A 20,593-nucleotide genomic window follows, 5' to 3' on the forward strand; every position below is an offset into this window, starting at 1 on the left:
AAGAGTACTCCGATTTCCATGAGACCGTGTCTGCTCTTTGGTTGCAACTGCTCAGATGTAGGTGACGCGGAAATTGGCAAAGAACCTGGCAAAGAAGAGGGACCACCGAATCTGGCATTGGTTCAATTTCCAGGTGGTCTGCAGGAACTCAACGTTTTTGTGGTCCATCCGGACTTTAAGTCGAGCCCCCTCCAAATGATGTCTCCAGACCTCAAACGCCACCTTAATTGCCAGTAGCGCCTTCTCCCAGATGGTGTAGTTGCATTCGGAGTTTAGTTTCCGCAAGTAGTATGCACAAGGGAAGAGGATATCACTGGGCGTGTGAGCCTGGAGTAGCACCACTCTGACAGCAACTTCAGATGCATCCACTTCCACTACAAACATACGGTGGGAATTGGGATGTTTCAAGATGGGTTCTTGCATGAATGCTTGCTTCAAGGCCAGCCCAAACGGCATGACGGTATACTCCAAGTGTCCATACCTGGTGCCAAATGCAGTCTTCCATTCATCCCTGAGCCAGATCCGAACTAGATTATAGCCTCCCCGCAGGTCCAGTTTTGTGAAGACAGTGGCCTCTTGGAGCCATTCCAACAGTTCTAAAATGAGGGGCAGAGGATATCAATTGTGCACGGTGATGGCGTTCAATTTGCGATAGTCACAATAGAGCCTCAAGTCTCTGGTCTTCTTCTTCACAAACAACACCAGTGTGGACACTGGCGATGACGAGGGCTGGATAAAACCCTGAGCCAGTTTTTTTTTTTTTGAATTTTTTTTGAATTTTTAAACAAAACATAAAACATAAATTCATCTTCCATTACAATTTCAAACAGTGTGTCGGTCAGTTACAAATCTTTTGTGCTTCATCTCCATATTCAAAATGTACTAGTTATTTAGTTTCTCAAATTTTCAAACAAATAAACAATAAATAAACATTTATTATTTGTTTAACAATGGCTTTACCGCTTCATAAAAATTATTTTCAAGTATTATATTTATAACATTCATTTCATGTTTCATACTTCATTTCCATGCTTTCTTATCTAGCCATTGGTAAAATAAATCCCATATCTTATAGTATTGTTTTATTTTCTTGTTCTCTAATTTCAAATGTCAATTTACTCATTTCAGCACATTCCATAATTTTCTTAATAACTTTATCTTGCGTTGGTATTTTCTTATTTTTCCAGTTTTTCGCAAACACAATTCTAGCTGCTGTTAAAACATTCACAATCAAGTATCTCAATTCTCTATTGTATATTTCTGGCACAATTCCTAATACAAATATCTCTGCTACCCCGAGCCAGATTTTTGTCCAAGAAGTCCTGCAACGCGGCCAACTCAGGGTCAGACATAGAGTACAAATGCCCCACTGGGAGCGGAGCATGCAGAAACAAATTGATGGGGCAATCATATGGTCGATGCGGGAGCAAGTAGTCCATCTCTTTTGCTGAAGACGTCTGCTAAATCCACCAGGTCGAAAGGCAGAGCAACCCCGGGCAGACTCAGCAACTGGCCTGCACAGACTTGATAGATGTGGTCCATGCATTGCAAACTCGGGAAGATGATTAGGTTCTGGGACCAGTATATTTGCGGATTGTGCGTCCGGAGCCAAGCCAAGACCATGACTATGGGGAAATACAGGGCAGAGGTGATAGAAAACTGAATGGCTTCCCCATGAGAGCTGATGACCAGGCGCAAGGGTTACATGGCCTTAATTGGCCCAGACAGAAGCACCCAGCCATCAATGGTCTCCACGAGCAGAGGTGGGTCCACTGGGCAGTGAGGAACAGCACATTTAGCCACAAATGCCGCATCCATAAAGTTTGTGGTGGCCCTGAGTTGACCAGGGCATGTACTGGAATCCCCTGTGGACTACTGGACAAGAACACTCGTGCCAGGGGGCTCCGGGGGCAATGTCCAATGGGCGTGGTTCTGTGTTGGTGGGTGCCCAACCTAGTACCTCCACTAGGTTGGGTTCAGGGCATTTCCTGGCAAGATGTTCTGTGGCTGTGGGGCAGGCCCAGTAGCCAACGCCCCTCATCGCTTCTTAGGGCAAGAGGCGGCCATGTGCCCAGGTTCCCCATAATAGAAACACCCCCCCCGAGCGCTGTCTGTTCTTCTCAGTCATCGACAGGTGGAGCCTGGCTGCACCTAATTCCATGGGCTCCTCCCACAGAGCTGGGGTCTTGCACATGACCGGGACCACCTGGGTCTCCTGGGAGGTACAGTGACTCCCCCGTCACTGCAACCAAGCGTCAATCCAGAGACAAAGATGGACCAGCGTGTTGAGGTTCTGAGGAACATCGGCATGGACCAACTCGTCCTGCAACTCCTCCGACAACCCATCTTGGAAAGTGTCCATGAGGGCAGCCTCAATCCAGGCTGAATCTTGGCTAAGCAGCCTAAACTCACTTATATACTCCTATAGAGGGCACCGGCCCTGCTTTAGGTTTTTCAGGTGTCAGGTAGCGGTTTGAGTCTTAATGGAGTCCTCATACATGAGCCTGAGGTAGTCACAAAAGCCCTGGAAATCATCCAGCAAAGGGCTAGCCTGGAACAGCAGGGGCATTGCCCAGTGGGCCGCAGCACCAGAGAGAAGGCTAATCATAAACCCCATTTTATCCCAGTCAGTGGGAAAGTCTTCAGCTCTCAGGCTGATAAAGAGCTGGCATTGTCCCAAAAATGCTGGAAACATAGCTTGGTTGCCATCGAATTTATCAGGCACCGCCACTGGGCAAAGCAGCGTGAGCTTGAAGTTGCACAACCTGTGCTGCCAGCAAGGCCACCTGTTGGGTGAGCTGAGCGTTCTCTGCAAGAAACTGCTCCATTTTAGTAGAGGGTTGTTGGGGTAGGAGACAAACAGTTCTGACCCAGCCTTAGCAGAAGCAAGAAACAGACTCCTTATCACGAAAACCCCCTCTTTATTTACCTCTTGTGAATTAATTGCATTCGCCCACTGAAAAGTCCAGGGAATATTATTATTATTATTATTATTATTATTATTATTATTATTATTATTATTATTATTATTATTAGTCATATTTCTATGCCGCTCACTCTCCGAGGACTCTGGGCGGCTTACACTAAAGACAGTATACTAAATAGCATATTGCCCCCAACAATCTGGGTCCTCATTTTACCCACCTCGGAAGGATGGAAGGCTGAGTCAACCTTGAGCCAGTGAGATTTGATCCGCTGATCTGCTGAACTAGCAGTCAGCTGAAGTAGCTGCAGTACTGCACTCTAACCATTGCGCTACCTCGGCTCATAATCCTTCAAAGAGTTAACTGCAGTAACAAACCTTATCAGTTCCTTGCGATAATTGCAAGGCCGTGAGCTCCCAGCTGAAAGGCTGCAACTTAAGTTCTGGTAAGCAATCTTTGTGGCACAAAACACAATGAGCAAAATCTTCAGAAATACAAACCGTTGTCTCCTATGACAACCACTCCTCTTTCCTTCTATTTATTCCCCAGCCAGGGGGGAGTCATTCAGCATCCATGTGTGCTTTACTTCCCAAGTCGACTCCTTGTCCTCCATTGTTCTCCTCTCCTAACTGCTCTGTGCATATGTGCATCTGGAAGAGGCTCCAGCTGTTCTTCCTCCTCACTCATATCAGCCTCCAATGGCAGCTGCCTCTCCGGTAGCTGGGAAATGTCGGATGGCCCTGGGTCTATCTCTTCATCCGAAGCACAGCATCCATCAGAGCCTTCCCCAGACTCCAGAACTGGCCCAAGTTCCTCCCCAACCTCCTCATCGTCTGAATCTGCCACCAGCTCTGCTGGCAGCTGGCAGGCCACAAATTTGAGACTTGAGGCAACATCCTCAACAGGAGGATGCTGGAGGTAAACTAGTTGCAATCCTTTATCTTACCAAGGCTCAGGTGTTAGGAAGGACCAAGCTGGGAATGGCTTGGATTGGGATGGGTTTTCATCTAATTACTGGTGGGAACTGCCAGGATTACTGTTACTAAGAGATTCAGTCACATAATTTCATAATTTATGGCCATATTGCTTAGCAACAGGAATTCCAGTCCAAATTGCCATTGTAACTCAAGAACTATTGTACTGTCTAAAAGAAATCATCTTCCAAAAGGAAAGGCATAAATTTGACTGCAGTCATAAAACATCAGCTGATCATTTCTAATCCTAAATAATGTTTTTAGCAAAGACTGACCCACCAGTAGTTACACTATAATATATAACAATGGTTAGTTTAGCATCCCAATATGCATGTTTTTAAACAATAGGCATGCTTTTTTAGTTTTACCTCTGATGAAGTGTCTGCTTACATGTAGATTTGCTGACTTGATACTGAACAAAATGAGGAATCAAATCTGGATTTAGTTTGATATAGGCACCACGATTGCTTCCTTCTTCATAGTAGTTTGAGGCAGAAAAAATAGTGATGACCTATTTAAAAAAGAAAACAGCTATCACTTAAAATACAGTATGCTTAGAACCAGACTAGTCACAGGTGAACAAATGGTAGAATTAACCAAGCATTATGTTATAATTCTATATACTGTGAACAGTATATAAGTAGCTTTTTTCATTGTTGGAAAAACAATGAAAAAGAAGCTTAGATAGCTGTGGCTCTGTGTATCTAAAAAGTGGGGGGGTGGTCAAGTTCTGAGCACACCTTTTAATGTGATTTGATGCACACTTGAAGAGCTATGATAGCTCACTCCTAAAGATCAAGAATGGAATAATTATGGTATAAATATCCATTTCCTTGTATATAAAGCTTCTCCCTCAACAAACCATCCTATATTCTCAGATATGGAAGGGAGTTTGTATGTTTTGAAGGAAGGACAAAAAAACCAAGAACATATAGGGTTGCCAGGTCTGCTTCCAAAAAATAGCGGACAAGCGGGGGGGGGGGGGTTAAGTAGTAAAAAAATTAAAAAAAAATTTACAATTAAATTATATATTTTCTTACAAACATTTTAACACGTATTAAAATAATCACTTCAAAACTTTACTTAAAATTCAAAACATCAAATATATTATAATAATATGTAAATATTAAATTACATTTTACTTTGCTGTCGTATGTATTTTTTATTTGACTGTGCAGCTTTGATCAATTCTTTGTGTTTAAGGAATAATTCTTTAATTTCAGTACAACGTTGAGAAATATTAAAAAATATACAAAGTTCACTTCGAACTGATACAAACAGTCGGTTACGTTCATCAGTCCACAAATTTCCCATGGCGCTGAAAATTCGTTCAACATTTGCATTTGATACCGGAATTGATGCACAATACTGGAACAGTTTCAGTAAACTCGGAGCTGGCTCTTTCTTGAAAAAGTATGTCCACTTATCAAGGGATGAATCGCCCTGCAGATGAACATAAACTTCTTCTAAGGCAGAAATTTCATCGAAAAGAGTGTTGGGTGGAAGTTCTTCTCGTCATGGTGATAATAACCAGATGTTCGTCATTTCTTCTAAAGTTGGAGGATTATTGCGATCAATTAGATTGAAACAATTTAGCGTCTCATATACTGAATCAGTGAAATTATACCACTTTTCTAGGTATGCAATGGCTCTTTGATACACGTTGATGGCTTCTTTCTTGAACTTTTGCACAGCATTCTCAGGCAAATGTTTTTTACGTAAGGCAAATAAAACTTTCATTCCAAAAAACTGCTCATCGTATTTTTTTTGCAAAGAATCACGCAGCTTACACATGATAATGTGAAGATCACATGCAAGAATTTTCTTGCTTTCCAGCTTCAGTAGGGTGTCTTGCATTATTGACATGAAGAAGTGCGTGAAATATAAATACAATTCTGAAATTGTTGGTTCATCGTCCTTTGCAAGTTCATTTTCCTGATCCGAAATAAGGTTCCAGATAACCTTATGGCATTCATCAGATCCAAGAGAAATAAAATACGATTTTAGAGGTATCCAGTTTAAAAGAAGTCTTTCGACCACTTTAAACAAACTTAACCAATGTGTTGGAACATGGCACAAAACTTCATGGAATTCTGACTTGCAAAGCTCAAAAAATGATTTCAACTCTTCTCGTTTCTTCGCAGAATTCGAAAATTCGGCAAAAACCTTCAGCATTACATTTTCGATATCAAAAGATAACTGCTTTAATGCATTTTTTGCGCTGTTGTGTAAAATGTGATTATTGCAATGAGCATTCGATCTTTGTCTCATTCTAACTTATGAAAAAAAAGACAAAACACGATTCTCCTATCCTTATTCTCTTAGACTGTACAGCTTTAGATTACGTACCATTTCATCATAAAGCTTTTGAATAAAAAAAAGTCCACTATTTTGTGGAAAAAAAATAGTGAACACAATGTGAAAAAAGTGGACTGTCCGCTCAAATAGTGGACACCTGGTAACCCTAAGAACATACCAGAAAATTAAGTTATTCAAACTTCTGGCAGCCATGATGTTTTCCAATGCATGGAAGAGGATAGAACAAAGAATGACAAATAGAGTTATAGTATTTTTCTACAGAAGCAGAAAACTGACATAACTATTTGCCCATAGAATATTTTTCTCTTTTCAGCTAGTCTTTCCATCTAAATAGTGATTCCTCCTTATTCTATTTTGCATTGTGGAAAAAATGAAATCATGATTAAAATTCAAGAAATCACGCTTGATATGATTAAGAATAATGATTGCCATATCAATATTGAGTTGGAGCTGTCCCTCTAGTACAATCTGTTACAATCTTTTTAGCTGTGAAATTTGAACTTTAAAGTACCAATTACCTTTCCATTATGACTGATCTCATAACCTTCCTGTTTGCACTGGTGAGACCTGATGAGCAATTTCAAATTATAACGCTGCAACAATCTGGCAGTAATATCTGGACCAAAGTAACAACCTCCTCCTCGAATTTTATTTGGTAAACAACCATTTTGATGCTTAGGATCACTCCAGAGAATATCCATCACCTTTCCATGCAAATGAATAAACATAAAATAATCCTATTATTTTCCAGTATTTGAAATAAGTGCTCATGTCTTTACTGATTCCCACACAGGATATGTATGACAATGAAACTTATTATACTGATGAACTAAATTAGAATGGTAAGAAAGTTAAATCACAATGCATAAATTAATATAACTGTAATCTGGTTTTGATAATTGCAGTCCAGGGTTGAAACAATTATCTATCTAGCTTCAGTGAAATTGACCCATTTTGACATACTCTGTCCATCTTCTAGTAGTTGATACTACCATCTGATGTTAAATAAAGTTTAAATAAAGTGCTTAGAGGGAAATTCTCTAAATGGGAGACAATTATGGACACCCAATTATTGATATATTAATAAGCATATTGAGCCCTTTTATCATCACAAAAATTGAATTCTAGAAGACAGGGGCTGCAACTCTTACCCACATTTTCTGTTAGCCTGCAAGAATTAGATATAAAGAAACAAGACAAATTTGGGGCAGCAAATTTCTAGTAGAAATTATTTATTCAGCTTGTAGTTGGTTACCCAATTAAAGCTTTATTTTCTATCTTTACAAAAGTTGTTTCCAGTTTGAACATCCTTATAACCCATATTTTGGAAAAAGAGACTATATATATAAGAGACCACCCCAACGATGCCCTTGAAGTGATGTCCCAGTGCCTGGAGGCCGTACGGATCTGGATGGGGAGAAACAGGCTCAGGCTCAACCCATCCAAGACCGAGTGGCTGTGGTTTCCGACATCCCGATATAGTCAGCTGGCGCCATCGCTGGCTATTGGGGGCGAATCATTGGCCCCCACGGAAAGGGCTCGTAACTTGGGCGTCCTCCTGGACTCACAGCTGTTTTTAGAAGAGCACTTGACGGCCGTGACCGGGAGGATTTTTCATCAGGTTCGCCTGATTCGCCAGTTGCATCCCTTTCTAGATCGGGACTCGTTACGCACAGTCACTCATGCCCTCGTCACCTCTCGTCTGGACTATTGTAATGCTCTCTACATGGGGCTCCCCTTGAGGTGCACCCGGAGGCTCCAACTGGCGCAGAGTGCGGCCGCGCGGGTGGTTATGGGAGCAACATGGAGCTCCCATGTAACACCTCTCCTGCGCGAGCTGCACTGGCTCCCGGTGGTCTTCCGGGTGCACTTCAAGGTTCTGGTTACCACCTTTAAAGCGCTCCATGGCTTGGGACCTGGTTACTTACAGGACCGCCTACTACCATCAACAACCTCCCACCGACCAGTACGCTCCCACAGAGAGGGGCTCCTCCAGGTGCCGTCGGCCAAACAATGTCGGCTGTCGGCCCCTAGGGGGAGAGCCTTCTCTGTGGGGGCACCGACGATCTGGAATGAGCTCCCCCCAGAGATACGGAGGATTCCGGATCTGCGCACCTTCCGCCGCGAGTTGAAGACGCTTTTATTTCATCAAGTTGGCCTCGCCTAAATCTTCTCCCTTTTAAGTGTAAATTCTAAATTTTTAATGTATTTTAAAATATGGGTATCTTAAATTATGGGTATTAATTCAGCCCAATTTATTTAATTCATTTTATTCGATTTTAAATTTTGTATATCTATGTGTTTTATCTCATGGCTGTGCACCGCCCTGAGTCCTTCGGGAGTAGGGCGGTATAGAAATTCAATAAAATAAATAAATAAATAAAATAAATAATATATAAAACTTTGGCATACTTGTTCCCTTTCCTTTGCTGTTAATTCTGGAGATGCATTTGTGGTAATCAAGTTGTAAGGCTTAAGACACTGCACATTCTGAAATGAGCTAGTACTGGTTATGTTATGGGTGCCATCAAGATTGCTTTTGATATCACCCACTTCCTTGGCATTTAGTCTTCTCTCACAGGATGCTGATGTAGACTTTATTACATTTTTCTTGGAGATGTCTTGCCCAGAATTGCATTTTTTGCTTTCTGTGAGATTGATACTGGTTTTCTGTGGCTCATAGATTGCTTCCATATTTGACTTCACTGGCCTCAGCAAAGACTTCAACTATGAAGATAAAATTCATGATCATTATTCGCAGAGCAACAACATTGATAAATATAGATATGCAAATGCTGTTTGGTCAAGAACAGATTAGTCTGTCCTTCAGTGTATGCTGGGTGCCCTTTCCAAATGTAAGTGGACACACAAAGAAAAAAAAGCATACTTAAAGAATATGTATGTATGTATGTATGTATATATGTGACTATGAGAGCAAACCTTTGGAAAGTACCTCTTATTGTTTGACAATGAAATGTCAAAGAATTGTACTCCATAGAATTACTTGCAGTTGTTTTTCAGTAACATTTCCTTCAAAGTTGTTCATCATAAATTGAATCTAAACAGTTGGAAAGCACAATCTAAAAAGAATTTTTTTCCTTTCTGAAGAACTTGGTTAAGATAATACTTGATATGGTATATATGCACTACATATATAGATATGTATAGAGTATGTACATATATGCTGTATATAAATATCTAGGTATATATACATTTACTAGATTTTAGTAGAATTTAATAGAATTTTACTTCTTGTGAGCAAGACTGGAGCTAAAACCAGTAAGATAACAAAGTACTTTTATGTGTATAATTCCTACCTTGTTCCTGTGGAATGAATTCAGGAACTTCAAATCTGTTGTATCTGATATTCCACCATGTAAAATAAGAACTTGATTGTCAATAATAGTAGCAAGAGGAAGCCAGCTGTAGACATCTTCTAGAAGATGCAAAATTGGTTTCCCATAGGTCTGTCAAATAAAATGCTGGGTTAGACACTCTTGAACTGTTCTTTAAGACTTATGGACAGCTTCATTTTGGCTTTACAATAAAATAGGAACAAATGAAGGCAAGTATTTTTAGGACAACTCTAGACCTGTAATTGCTAATGGCCTGGTAATTTATGTAAATCAGCACAATCTGTTCTGTTGCTTTGTTAATTTGATGGCCTTTATCAAAGTGAGATAAAATACTAACCTTATACTTCTTCATAATTTCTTTTGTGAAACCATATCTGAAATGAAAATAATTGTTGGAATACATGCTAGAATGTATTTTGTATTGCAACTACAAGATTATTCAGCCAGTGTATGGCAGTGATTAGCTTGCAACTATGGTTATAATCTTTAGTTCTTTATGTTCTGAGGAGAGTTTCCTGTGACAATTGAAACTGTTAAGCAGCAAGGCTCATGGTGACTGTACATTGTACACTTTATTTGATCTGTATGGCTATGTAACCATCATCTGCTACCAGTCTCCATGGCTGTATAATAATCCTCTGCTACAATTTCTGTTATGTCCACGCAGACGTGAGCAGAGACTTTTCTTCTGCCACGCAGGTGCGGAACATATTTTAATGTTATTGGTTAAAGGCTGATAGTTTTCCTTTAAAAGGGGCTATCAGCCGGAAATTGCATGTTGGTTTTACTGAGTCATTATCTGTAATAAACATTGCTGATGGAAGTTTGGCTTCTTGTCTGTGTTCCTACTCCCACACATTCCAATTTCTATAGAATAAAACAGAATTTTCTAACAGATTATGGGCCCAGCTTCAATCTAGAGATAAACCAGAGGTAAACCCAGTATCCAGATGACTTGGACACAGAAATCCTGATATAATAAAGAAATTAACTGAAAAGGACTATCCAAGTGGAATAAAAGAATAAACCAGGCCACAAGAGGTTTCATTCAGGAGATCCTGAATGGGAAGCACCATGATATCACAACAGTTACACAGGTTTTTTTTTGTTTTTTGTGTTACTGTATAACACACAAGTTACACAGGAGCTTGCTCTTCCTGAGACCATCGTCTGTGACCTGTCCTTAAATGCCACATTTAGATTCTTACTATGTTACAGAGCCCCAGATTATGACATTGAACATGTGATCAAGTTAACTTCACTACTAACATGGGCAGCCTCCTGCCCAAACCCTATAATCTTTCTTGGTGACCTTAATTTGCCACTTATTAATTGGACCCTAAATGAATGTACAACTGAACCTATATATGCAACCCTGTACAATACTGTAACTAATCTGGGACTTGATCAACTACTTGATCATCTAGTAACTAACTGCCTTGATCTCATCTTCTGCAACAGTTTAAACTCAATTTATGGACTACAAATAAAAGAACAATTCTCCAATAGTGACCACAGCATGATTGACTTTGTCTCAACTTACGCCCTCACAAAAATCATCATAATGATGGGATTCCCAGTTATAACTTTCAAAAAGCCAACTACAATCTCATAAACAATGAACTCTTATCTCTTGATTGGCAAATTCTATTCACTGGCTGTAATACTGCTGACGACCATTACAATATTTTCTTGTGCGATTCAATGATTCAAAAGAATCATTAAACTTTAAGTACCACTAATATCCCCAAAACCAGAAAAAATAAACTACCAATAACAATAAGGAAACTAAAATCCAGAAAAAAAATCTCTTTGGCAAAAAAACAAAACTAACTAGGTAGTTAACTTCAAAAACCGATACAAAAACCTATGCCAACAAATAAAGACTGAATGCACTAATTATCACATCAAGCAAGAGGAAAACCTTCTTCGCACAAAATCCACCCGTGCCTTCTATAATTTTGTAAACAACAAACTTAAAGACTTGAGATCCATCCTACCCCTAAAAGGACCAAACGATGAAGGCTGTATTGATGAAACCGTTAAAGCCAATCTCTTTAACACGTTCTTTGGCTCGGTCTTTTTAAACAGCAACAACACATACCCAATATTTCCCAGTCATAATGCAGACAATTACAATGATTATGGTGATCTTATACGACAATGTTGAATAGGCACTATGCAATCTAAAACCATCTTTATCTATTGGACCTGATGGACTATGTGCATACTTCTTAAAAAAGCTTTCCACTGCACTTGCAGAACCTCTAAGCATAATTTTTGAAAAATCTTTCAGCACCAGCTCCTTGCCCTACCAATGGTCACAAGCTACGGTCATCCATATCTTCAAAAAGGGAGACCCCAGCCTAGTTGAAAATTACAGACCAATCTCTTTATGTTGCATCACCTGCAAAGTCATGGAATCAATCATTAACCAATCTATTACCCTCCACCTAGAGACAAACAACCTACTCTCCAACAAACAGTTTGGTTTCAGAAAAAAAATATCCTGTAATCTACAATACTACATTGCAAAAACATGTACTACACATCTTGATCAGGGCAAAGCAATAGACGCAATTTACATAGACTTCTGTAAAGCTTTTGATTCAGTGGTACACAACAAATTACTTCTAAAACGAAAATCCAATGGCATTTCTGGACTCCTACATGAATGGATAGCTGCCTTCCTGTCAAACAGACAACAAATGGTCAAAATAGGAAGCTCTCTATCAAATCCTGTACCTGTTAATAGTGGTATTCCCCAAGGCAGTGTTTTAGGTCCAACACTCTTCATACTGAATGACCTTTGCAATCATGTTAAAAGCAACTGTGTTCTCTTTGCTGATGATGTTAAACTATTCAACACCACTGACAATGCAACTACCCTTCAAAAAGACCTTGACTATGGGTCAGATTGGTCTAACAAGTGGCAACTTCAAATCTCAACCAACAAATGCTCTGTCTTGCACATTGGCAAAAAAAATCAAAACATAAAATACAAATTAGATGGACATGACCTTGTAGATGACCCTCACTCTGTCAAGGACCTTGAAGTACTCATTTCTAAAGATCTAAGTGCCAAAGTCCACTATAACAACATTGCCAAAAAGGCATTAAGAGTTATCAACCTAATCTTCCGTAGCTTCTTCTCTGGTAATATTGTACTACTAACTAGAGCATACAAAACATTTGCTAGACCAATTCTCGAATACAGCTCATCTGTCTGGAACCAGCACTGCACATTAGACATAAATACAATTGAGAGAGTCCAGAGATATTTTACGAGAACAGTCCTCCATTCCTCTAACCGCAATAAAATACCTTATGCCACCAAACTTCAAATTTTGGGCTTAGAAAACTTAGAACTACGCTGACTTCAGTCTGACATAAGTGTAGTACATAAAATTATCTGACACAATGTCCTATCTGTCAATGACTACTTCAGCTTCAACCACAACAATACACGAGCAAATAATAGATACAAACTCAAGGTAAACCGCTCCAAACTCGATTGCAGAAAATATGACTTCAGTAACAAAGTGGTCAATGCCTGGAATGCACTACTTGACTCTGTGGTTTCTTCCCCAAACCCCCAAACCTTTAATCTTAAACTGTCTACTGTTGACCTCACCCCATTCCTAAGAGGGCGTGTATAAGTGCACCAGTGTGCCTACCGTCCCTGTCCTAATATTCCTTTTTACTCTTACTCTTTTTGTGTATTCAAATTATGTTTATACTTTTACCTGTTATCTTATATATGCTTGACAAAATTAATTAATTAATTAATTAATGGTGATATTGAAGAGGAACTATATATGACACAGCCAAAAGGATATGTGAAAAGTGAAGAAGAACATCTTGTGTGCAAGTTGCAGAAATCTCTTTATGGACTCAAGCAATCAGCTCAAGCATGGAATTTAAAAAATAAACAAAGTCTTACTAGACAAAGGATTCATATGAAGCAGAGATGACCCATTTCTATACCCAAAATGTGAAGATTCTAAATATATGTATATTACTCTATGTGGATGACTTGATTATTGTTTACAAAAGAGATGAGAAAATTGCAAAGTTGACTGCAATGCTTAACTAACATTTTAGACTAAAGGTCTTGGATATGTGATCTATTACCTAGGAATTAATGTACAGCATAAAGAAATAGCAGCTTCCTGTTAAATCAGAAATCTAAAATTGCTTCAGCAGACGCATGAGTAAACCAGTCAAAGACAATGGACATCAATCAAGAGAGTCATAAGATATCTCAAACAAACAAAGGATTTAAGTCTGAAGCTATCTGCAGTCAGTGATTTGAACCTTGTAGGATATGTGGACTCTGACTGGGCAGGTGACCTAAATACTTGTAAATCCACAAATGGTTACTTGTTCAAATTAGGAAATAGTGCTATATCTTGGTCCAGCAAGAAGCAAACCTCAGTAGTTTTGCCTTCTACAGAGGCAAAATACATTGCTACTGCCTATGCCAGTCAAGTAACTGTGTGGTTACATCAATTGCTTGAAGATCTTGGAGAGACAATCTCCCAGCCTACAGTCTTATATAACTGATGTCATCGTTCCAAGTAATGAACTCAAGGAATCAGGATCTGACACTTTTTGCAGGTTAAAGAGATCTTTTACTGAGTGCATCATATCGAAACTTAGAAAGGTGAAGCTAGCTCTAAATTATTCCCGCATGCAGGGATAGTGTTGTGACTCCGACCCCCGAGCCTGTCTTATCAGAGGGAGAAGACTCCGAAAGTGAAGGAGAGGAGTTGGCAAGGCCTCCCTCTCCAGGATCCTCCTCTCTGGCAATGCCTCAGGTGTCCTCCAAAGGCCAAGAGATAGGCCAGGGGACAGGCACTTCGGAGCAGCCGCAGTTAGACAGCGATGGAGATGAGTCTTGGCTGGACCCCTGACAGCATTGTAGAGATATGCGCGCGCAGCAGAGGAAGAGGCGTGCCAGAGATTAAGCTGAGTCACTGGACCACACCCCACAGGGGATAAAAGGGGGTTTAGTGGCCAGTCAAGCCTTGTGACAAACAAAACTGAAAGCTAGCAAGGCATTCTGCATTTCTGGAACTTTGTTATATGCTCTGCTTGGATTGATTTTTGGACTGGACTTGACTATTCTTTGGCTTTTGTGGACTTACTTTGATGTTTCGGACGGAGGAGAAAAACTTCCCTTTGTAAGTAAAAACTTTTGGCAAGCAGCCACTGGGTTGCTGCCAATTCTGTTATCAAAGGAAATTCTTGTCTGCTGGTTTATTTTAACTCTTGGTCGACTGCTGGTGTGCGTGTGTGAGACGGGGACAGAACAGATAGTTAAAAGAATAAGATCTCCCCACTGCCCTTTGTCTCTCAGGTCAACATGGGCCATTCAACAAATATCCATTGAAATGACCTTGGTACACACACTGGCTGGGAGATGTTGTGACTAGCCAACTGAGACACCACATTCCTGAGTCCCCCACCCTTCTCTCCCTCCTCCCCCCTGAATGGCAACCAAGAAACGAAACAGAAGTAAGCATGGCTTCGGCTGAAGTCGTTTTGCAGGTTGACAATTGTAATAAGGATGTATTAAACTTGCCACCAATGACAAGATAAATGCAAGAACAAAGTATATCGATGTCAAATATCATTACATTCATGATCTGACTGAACAAAATGAAATTGTATTTACGTATTGTGAAACTAATAACATGAATGCAGATGTTTTGACAAAACTGCTAATAAGAAGCAGATTTATAGATCTGAAGCAGAAATGGGACTATTATAAGGAGTAGTTGTTGAGTGGGAGTGTTGGAATACATGTTAGAATGTATTTTGTATTGTGACAACTACAGGATTATTCAGTAGTAGATGGTAGTGTTTAGTTTGCATCTATGGTTATTGTGATGGAGGAGGCCTCGATGGACCGTAACCTTATCTCTTTTACAATCTACTAGAACCAATGAGCCTCATGAGCAGTTTACACTAAACTATTTTTATTTACATAAAATAAAACAAGGTCTATTCAAGAAGAATATTAGATGTCATTCTCTTTCTTAAGTGTCCTGTCAGCTCTCTGGTGCAATCGCTCTATGTGATTGGAGTTCGGGCTTTTCTTCCTCAGAAAGAAGAGGCTTTAGTGACGTCAGCTCTGCCTCTGATCCCGAAGAGAAAATGTCTGCTGGCAAGTATCTCCTTTTATACTGTCACAGTGGCAGTTAGGGGACTGCATAGAAAAGCCCGGGAGATTCAAAGCCAGGAGCTGCTCTCTGATTGGCTTATTTAATTGTCTAAGCCAAAGGCCATTAATAGGCACAGCAACTGTGAGGGGATTTTCTCTCACAGTTATAATCTATGTTTCTTTATGTGAGTTTCCTGTGACAGTTGAAACCATTAAGCAGCAAGGCTCATTGTGACTGTACATTGAACACTTTATTTGATCTGTATGTCTATGTAATGAAAGGATTAGAGCATATACAGTGTACCTAATTCAACTTTTGATATTCCTTGCTGCTGAGAGAAGCTCCATTAGGTCTATGCAGATAGACCTAATGCTCTATCTGCATAGATAAAACCTCCAGGCTGCCAAATAGCCTTCCTAAAGTAACTTGGTGTAAATGCAAAATGTGAATTCTGCCTGTTTGCTGTAACATAATGAGAGATAATAATGCTAACAAAGCTCTGGGCTATATGCCAGAAAATGTATTCCTTTCCCCTACTAAAGTCCTTTGTTTTCAGAGTGCTGAGAAAAATCATGAGGTTTGCATGAACTAATGGATATGAAATAATGTTTCTATAGCAATGATGATCTATGCAAGCAATATGTGTAGACTATAAAAAAGAAAAAGTTTTAGTTAGTGCACGTGCCTGCTTTTCTCTCTGCCTGCTCTGTTTAAGGTGGGAGACAAAAAGGTCACCCAGTTTTACTTTCTGATCTGAAAAATAAAGCTGATTATCAGTTGTTTCATGTTCAAAGTTTCATTGGATTTATCAGTTTCTGAGCTGCACACAAAAATCTTACATAACCATTAGGACATGTCAAATTTTTCAACTTTCAATTTCAAATCATTAGGGGTGCTGAAACATTGTGACATGTCTTGGGGATTGTAAAGACATTTTGGTTACTTTAATATAATTTAGATGTGCTTGGTAAGTAACTACATAAATATCATAACTTTTTAACATTTTGTTTGTTTCATTACCATCCACTGCTATTAATCTGTATGGCTATATAATAATCCTCTGCTACAATTTCTGTAGAATAAAATTAATGAGTACTTTTATACAATTAATAACTGTGTAAAGCACATTGCCTATAAGAAATATTTTTAATTCTATATCATATGTCTGTGTTTGGAAATGAAAAAGCTGACCCGTTAGTATTATCAGTATATGACCGTGATGGTGAACCTATGGCACATGTGCTACAGTTGGCACGCAGAGCCATATCTGCAGGCACATGAGCCGTTGCCCTAGCTCAGCTCCGCTAGCTGATTTTCAGGTGGCCCCGCCCACGTTGCCCCTCTTCTCCCAGGAGTCCCCACGGGGTTTGTTTTGGATGCCAGGTAAGTACAGGGCTCACAAGGAGGCTCTGGGAGGGTGTTTTCGGCCTCCGGAAGGCCTCCCCAGCCTCCAGGAAAGCTTCTGGAACCTGGGGAGGGCGAAAAATGGGCCTACTGGGCCAACTGGAAGTTGGGAAATGGGCTATTTCCGGCCTCTGGAGTGCCTCCAGGGGGATGGGGGAGGCCGTTTTCACCCTCTGGAGGCTCCAGGAAAGCTTCTGGAACCTGGGGAGGGTGAAAAACGGGTCTACCGGGCCTACCGGAAGTCAGGAAATGGGTCATTTCTGGCCTCCGGAGGGCCTCCAGGGGGGTGGGGGAGGCTGTTTTTGCCCTCTGGAGGCTTCAGGTAGGCCTCCTAGGCCCAAAACAGGGCACAGGAGGGTCATGCGCGCATGCACGGGGAAGTGCGGGAGGGTTGCGTTCGCATGCACGGGGGTTGAGATGGGGGGGATATTGAATTATGGTGTGGGCACGTACGACAACACCCCCCCCCATGTTCCCACCCGCTTTGGCATGCAATGGCAAAAAGGTTAGCCATCATTGGTGTATGATAATGCAGTTATAACCCCAATATATTTTCTGAAACTGATTCCTGCCATATTTTCTCTGGCATTTAAGATACAGAAAAACTGTCCTCCTTTCACTGAAAAGCAGCTTGTAATTTATATCTTCTCTGCTATAGATATACAATTTTATTTTTAGATACATAGGAATGTTGACCAGTGTAGTTATATCTTAAAGAAGTTAAACAATATATTCACACACTTTTTCTAATTTAAATTAGAAATTATAAAATAATCTGGCATTAAACTAAAGTACTTTTAAAAGTGCTCAAAGTTCAAATTTAAAATGCCTCCAAATAATTTTATTCCTGCTTCTGTTTAATCTAAAACACATGATAACAAAGTGAGAACATATTTATTCAGATAGTGGGGTGTTTCATTAGAAATGTATAAACATATCTGATCCTACTCACAGTGACAACAAAAAGATAAAATATTGTGACATTACAAGTAGTCTGAGGTTATAACGGCAATTGGAACTGAAATTTCTATTGCTAAGTGATGTGGACATGAAGTGTGATGTCATGTGACCACATCACAAACAACGGCAACTGCAGCAGTCCTAGTTGCTGCTATAACTCCAGGACCATAAAGGTTGTTAAGCAAGAAACTCATATGATCATGATCAGTGGTGAAATTCAGCCATCTCTATTCGGATCGCGCGATCCGGTAGCACTGGTGGCGGGAGGCTCCACCCACCCACCTGGATGTCATCACGTCCCATTTTTGACCCTCTGTGCATGCTCACATTTGTGAAGTGAGTGCATGTGAGTGCTCACATTTGTGAACCAGTAGCGAAGGTAAGTGAATACCACCCCTGATCATGATGTGGAAAGAGGCAGGAGTCTTAGGCAAGCTGTCTGATGGGTGATAGCTATAGGTAGGGAATGTGGGTGCCATAGGTGGGTAGTATGGAACATGGGCAGGGGTGAGTATGGAGTATGGGTAGTATGGAGCATGAGCAGGTACTATGAACTGAGTGGGTGTTGAGGGTGGGCGCTACAGAATGCAGGAAGGTGAGAGTGCTGTGGGCACTACAGAGTCTTGACAGGTGCTGCTGCTTGGTGAATGCCGTACGCTATCGATGGGCAGGTACTGCAACAGGTACAATGGAGTGTGGGGAGTGGGTGGACACTATCGAGCATGGCAGGCAGGTGAAAACGCAGTGAGAATGGAAGTGACTTGAGACTTCTGCCAGCTTCCAAATTGACCTGGTTTGTGAGAATCCTGCCTGTAGGGAAGGTTGCAACTGGTAATCACATGACAGTGATCACATGCAACCATCCTAATTGCAAGCTGATGCTAAGCATCTGAAGCAGGGATGCCATATTGGTTATAATTTCATGGATGAGTTGTAAGTTCCCCTTGTTAAGTGTCATCATAACTTTTAACACTCACTGAGCCAATGGTTGTAATCCAATTACCTACATATGGAAGCTCCACCCTTTGTTAACTGCATTGCACACAGCACCCGCCAACCCAATTGTGGTAAGGGGTGGACTTCACATCAACAGGAACATTTTGTCACCCCCTTGCATACACTGATGCATAGGCATGGTCTATGCATGGTCTGTGGTCTAAAATGGGTGGGAAACAATGGCCCTTGCTTACTCAGGAATTCTGAGAGTTGAAGTCCACAAGTCATAAAAGGGCCATCGTTCCCCACCCCTGATCTAAAATAATGCATGAGGAAAGTATAAGAAAATACAGTTTCAAATACCAACACAACAAGAAAATCAGGGTTAGGTCAAAAACAATGTCAAGCTTTCAGAAACAGAACAGAACAGAACAGAATAGAATTTTTTATTGGCTAAGTGTGATTGGACACACAAGGAATTTGTCTTGGTGCATATGCTCTCAGTGTATATAAAAGAAAAGAAAAGTTACGTTCACCAAGAATCATAAGGTACAACACTTAATGATAGTCATAGGATAGAAATAAGCTTTCAGAAAGAAAATATATTTAAGAGCTCAAGCTGGAGAAAGAATAAAAATGGCCATACCTAAGATTCATGAGGTGGTCCTCATGATTCCCTCTGTTCAGATGGAAATGGTTAGGATAAACAAGGAGAAATGCAAACAGGATTATAAGTATTTCCATGGAATTTTTCCCTCTGTCAACAAAATCACCGTTAAAAACATAAGGGTTTTCCTCTGAAGGAAGGCCATTCTGCAAAAGAAAAGAAAACATCAGAGTAGTTAACATTGCAATGTAATATAAGAATATCCGTGCAACATTACAGCACTGCTGTTGTAGACAAAATAACGGACTAGAACAAGCTCTTCAGTGCAGGAAAGAGTTTTTATTTGCGCAAGGTTCAAACAGTCCGAAGACCACGAAAAAGTCTGAACGCCGATGGCTTCTTCTGGCCATGTATTTATACAGTTTAAAGGCAAAAGTATTACAGAGAGTGATGCATTTCACACGTAGAAGCTACCCTTTAATCTATCTCTAGGAAAGACATAACAGCCCTGTTCCCACAGGCTCAGGCTTTCAGCTCCGGAGCTCAAGACATAATAAAAGAGGAGATAAGGGGCTCAAAGGCGCCTCAAGAGCAGTAAAGAGGACAGTAAGGGAAGCAGTATTTCTTCTCTAGGATATACATGACATTTGGGGTGTAATAAACATTAAACAACAGGATGTATCTGTTTAGGGTCAGTTTGCCCTTTTACAATTCTGTACCTACGTCAAATACCGTTTGTCAATTCAGCACCTTGGCATGGAAGAGGCACTTCTGTCTTAACCAAAGATTTGGATTTCTAATATTTGAGTTTTATCCCAATATCGAATCTTAGCCTGGCTCATACCACCCTTTGTGACTCATCTGTTTATCCAGACGAGTCACACCATAGGTCCTCTTCCTGCTGGAGCCGTTTGTAATCCCACATAGCCATCACCTGAGCATT

General features: G+C 40.4%; 1 protein-coding gene across 1 annotated transcript in view; it reads right to left on the minus strand.

Annotated features, from left to right (window-relative positions):
• The window catches only part of PPEF1 (protein phosphatase with EF-hand domain 1), a 133,229-nt gene that overhangs the window by 38,442 nt on the left and 74,194 nt on the right, over positions 1-20,593 (minus strand). The window contains exons 8-13 of the mRNA XM_087871395.1: positions 19,690-19,856; positions 9,911-9,947; positions 9,535-9,684; positions 8,630-8,944; positions 6,736-6,921; positions 4,267-4,409 (exon numbers count right to left, since the gene is read on the minus strand). Coding sequence (XP_087727521.1) covers positions 4,267-4,409; positions 6,736-6,921; positions 8,630-8,944; positions 9,535-9,684; positions 9,911-9,947; positions 19,690-19,856 — 998 coding nt within the window. The remainder of the gene's footprint in view (positions 1-4,266; positions 4,410-6,735; positions 6,922-8,629; positions 8,945-9,534; positions 9,685-9,910; positions 9,948-19,689; positions 19,857-20,593) is intronic.

The sequence above is a fragment of the Pantherophis guttatus genome, chromosome 5 (assembly GCF_059756535.1).
Source record: "Pantherophis guttatus breed Tessera chromosome 5, ASM5975653v1, whole genome shotgun sequence".
Classification (NCBI taxonomy): Eukaryota; Metazoa; Chordata; class Lepidosauria; order Squamata; family Colubridae; genus Pantherophis; species Pantherophis guttatus.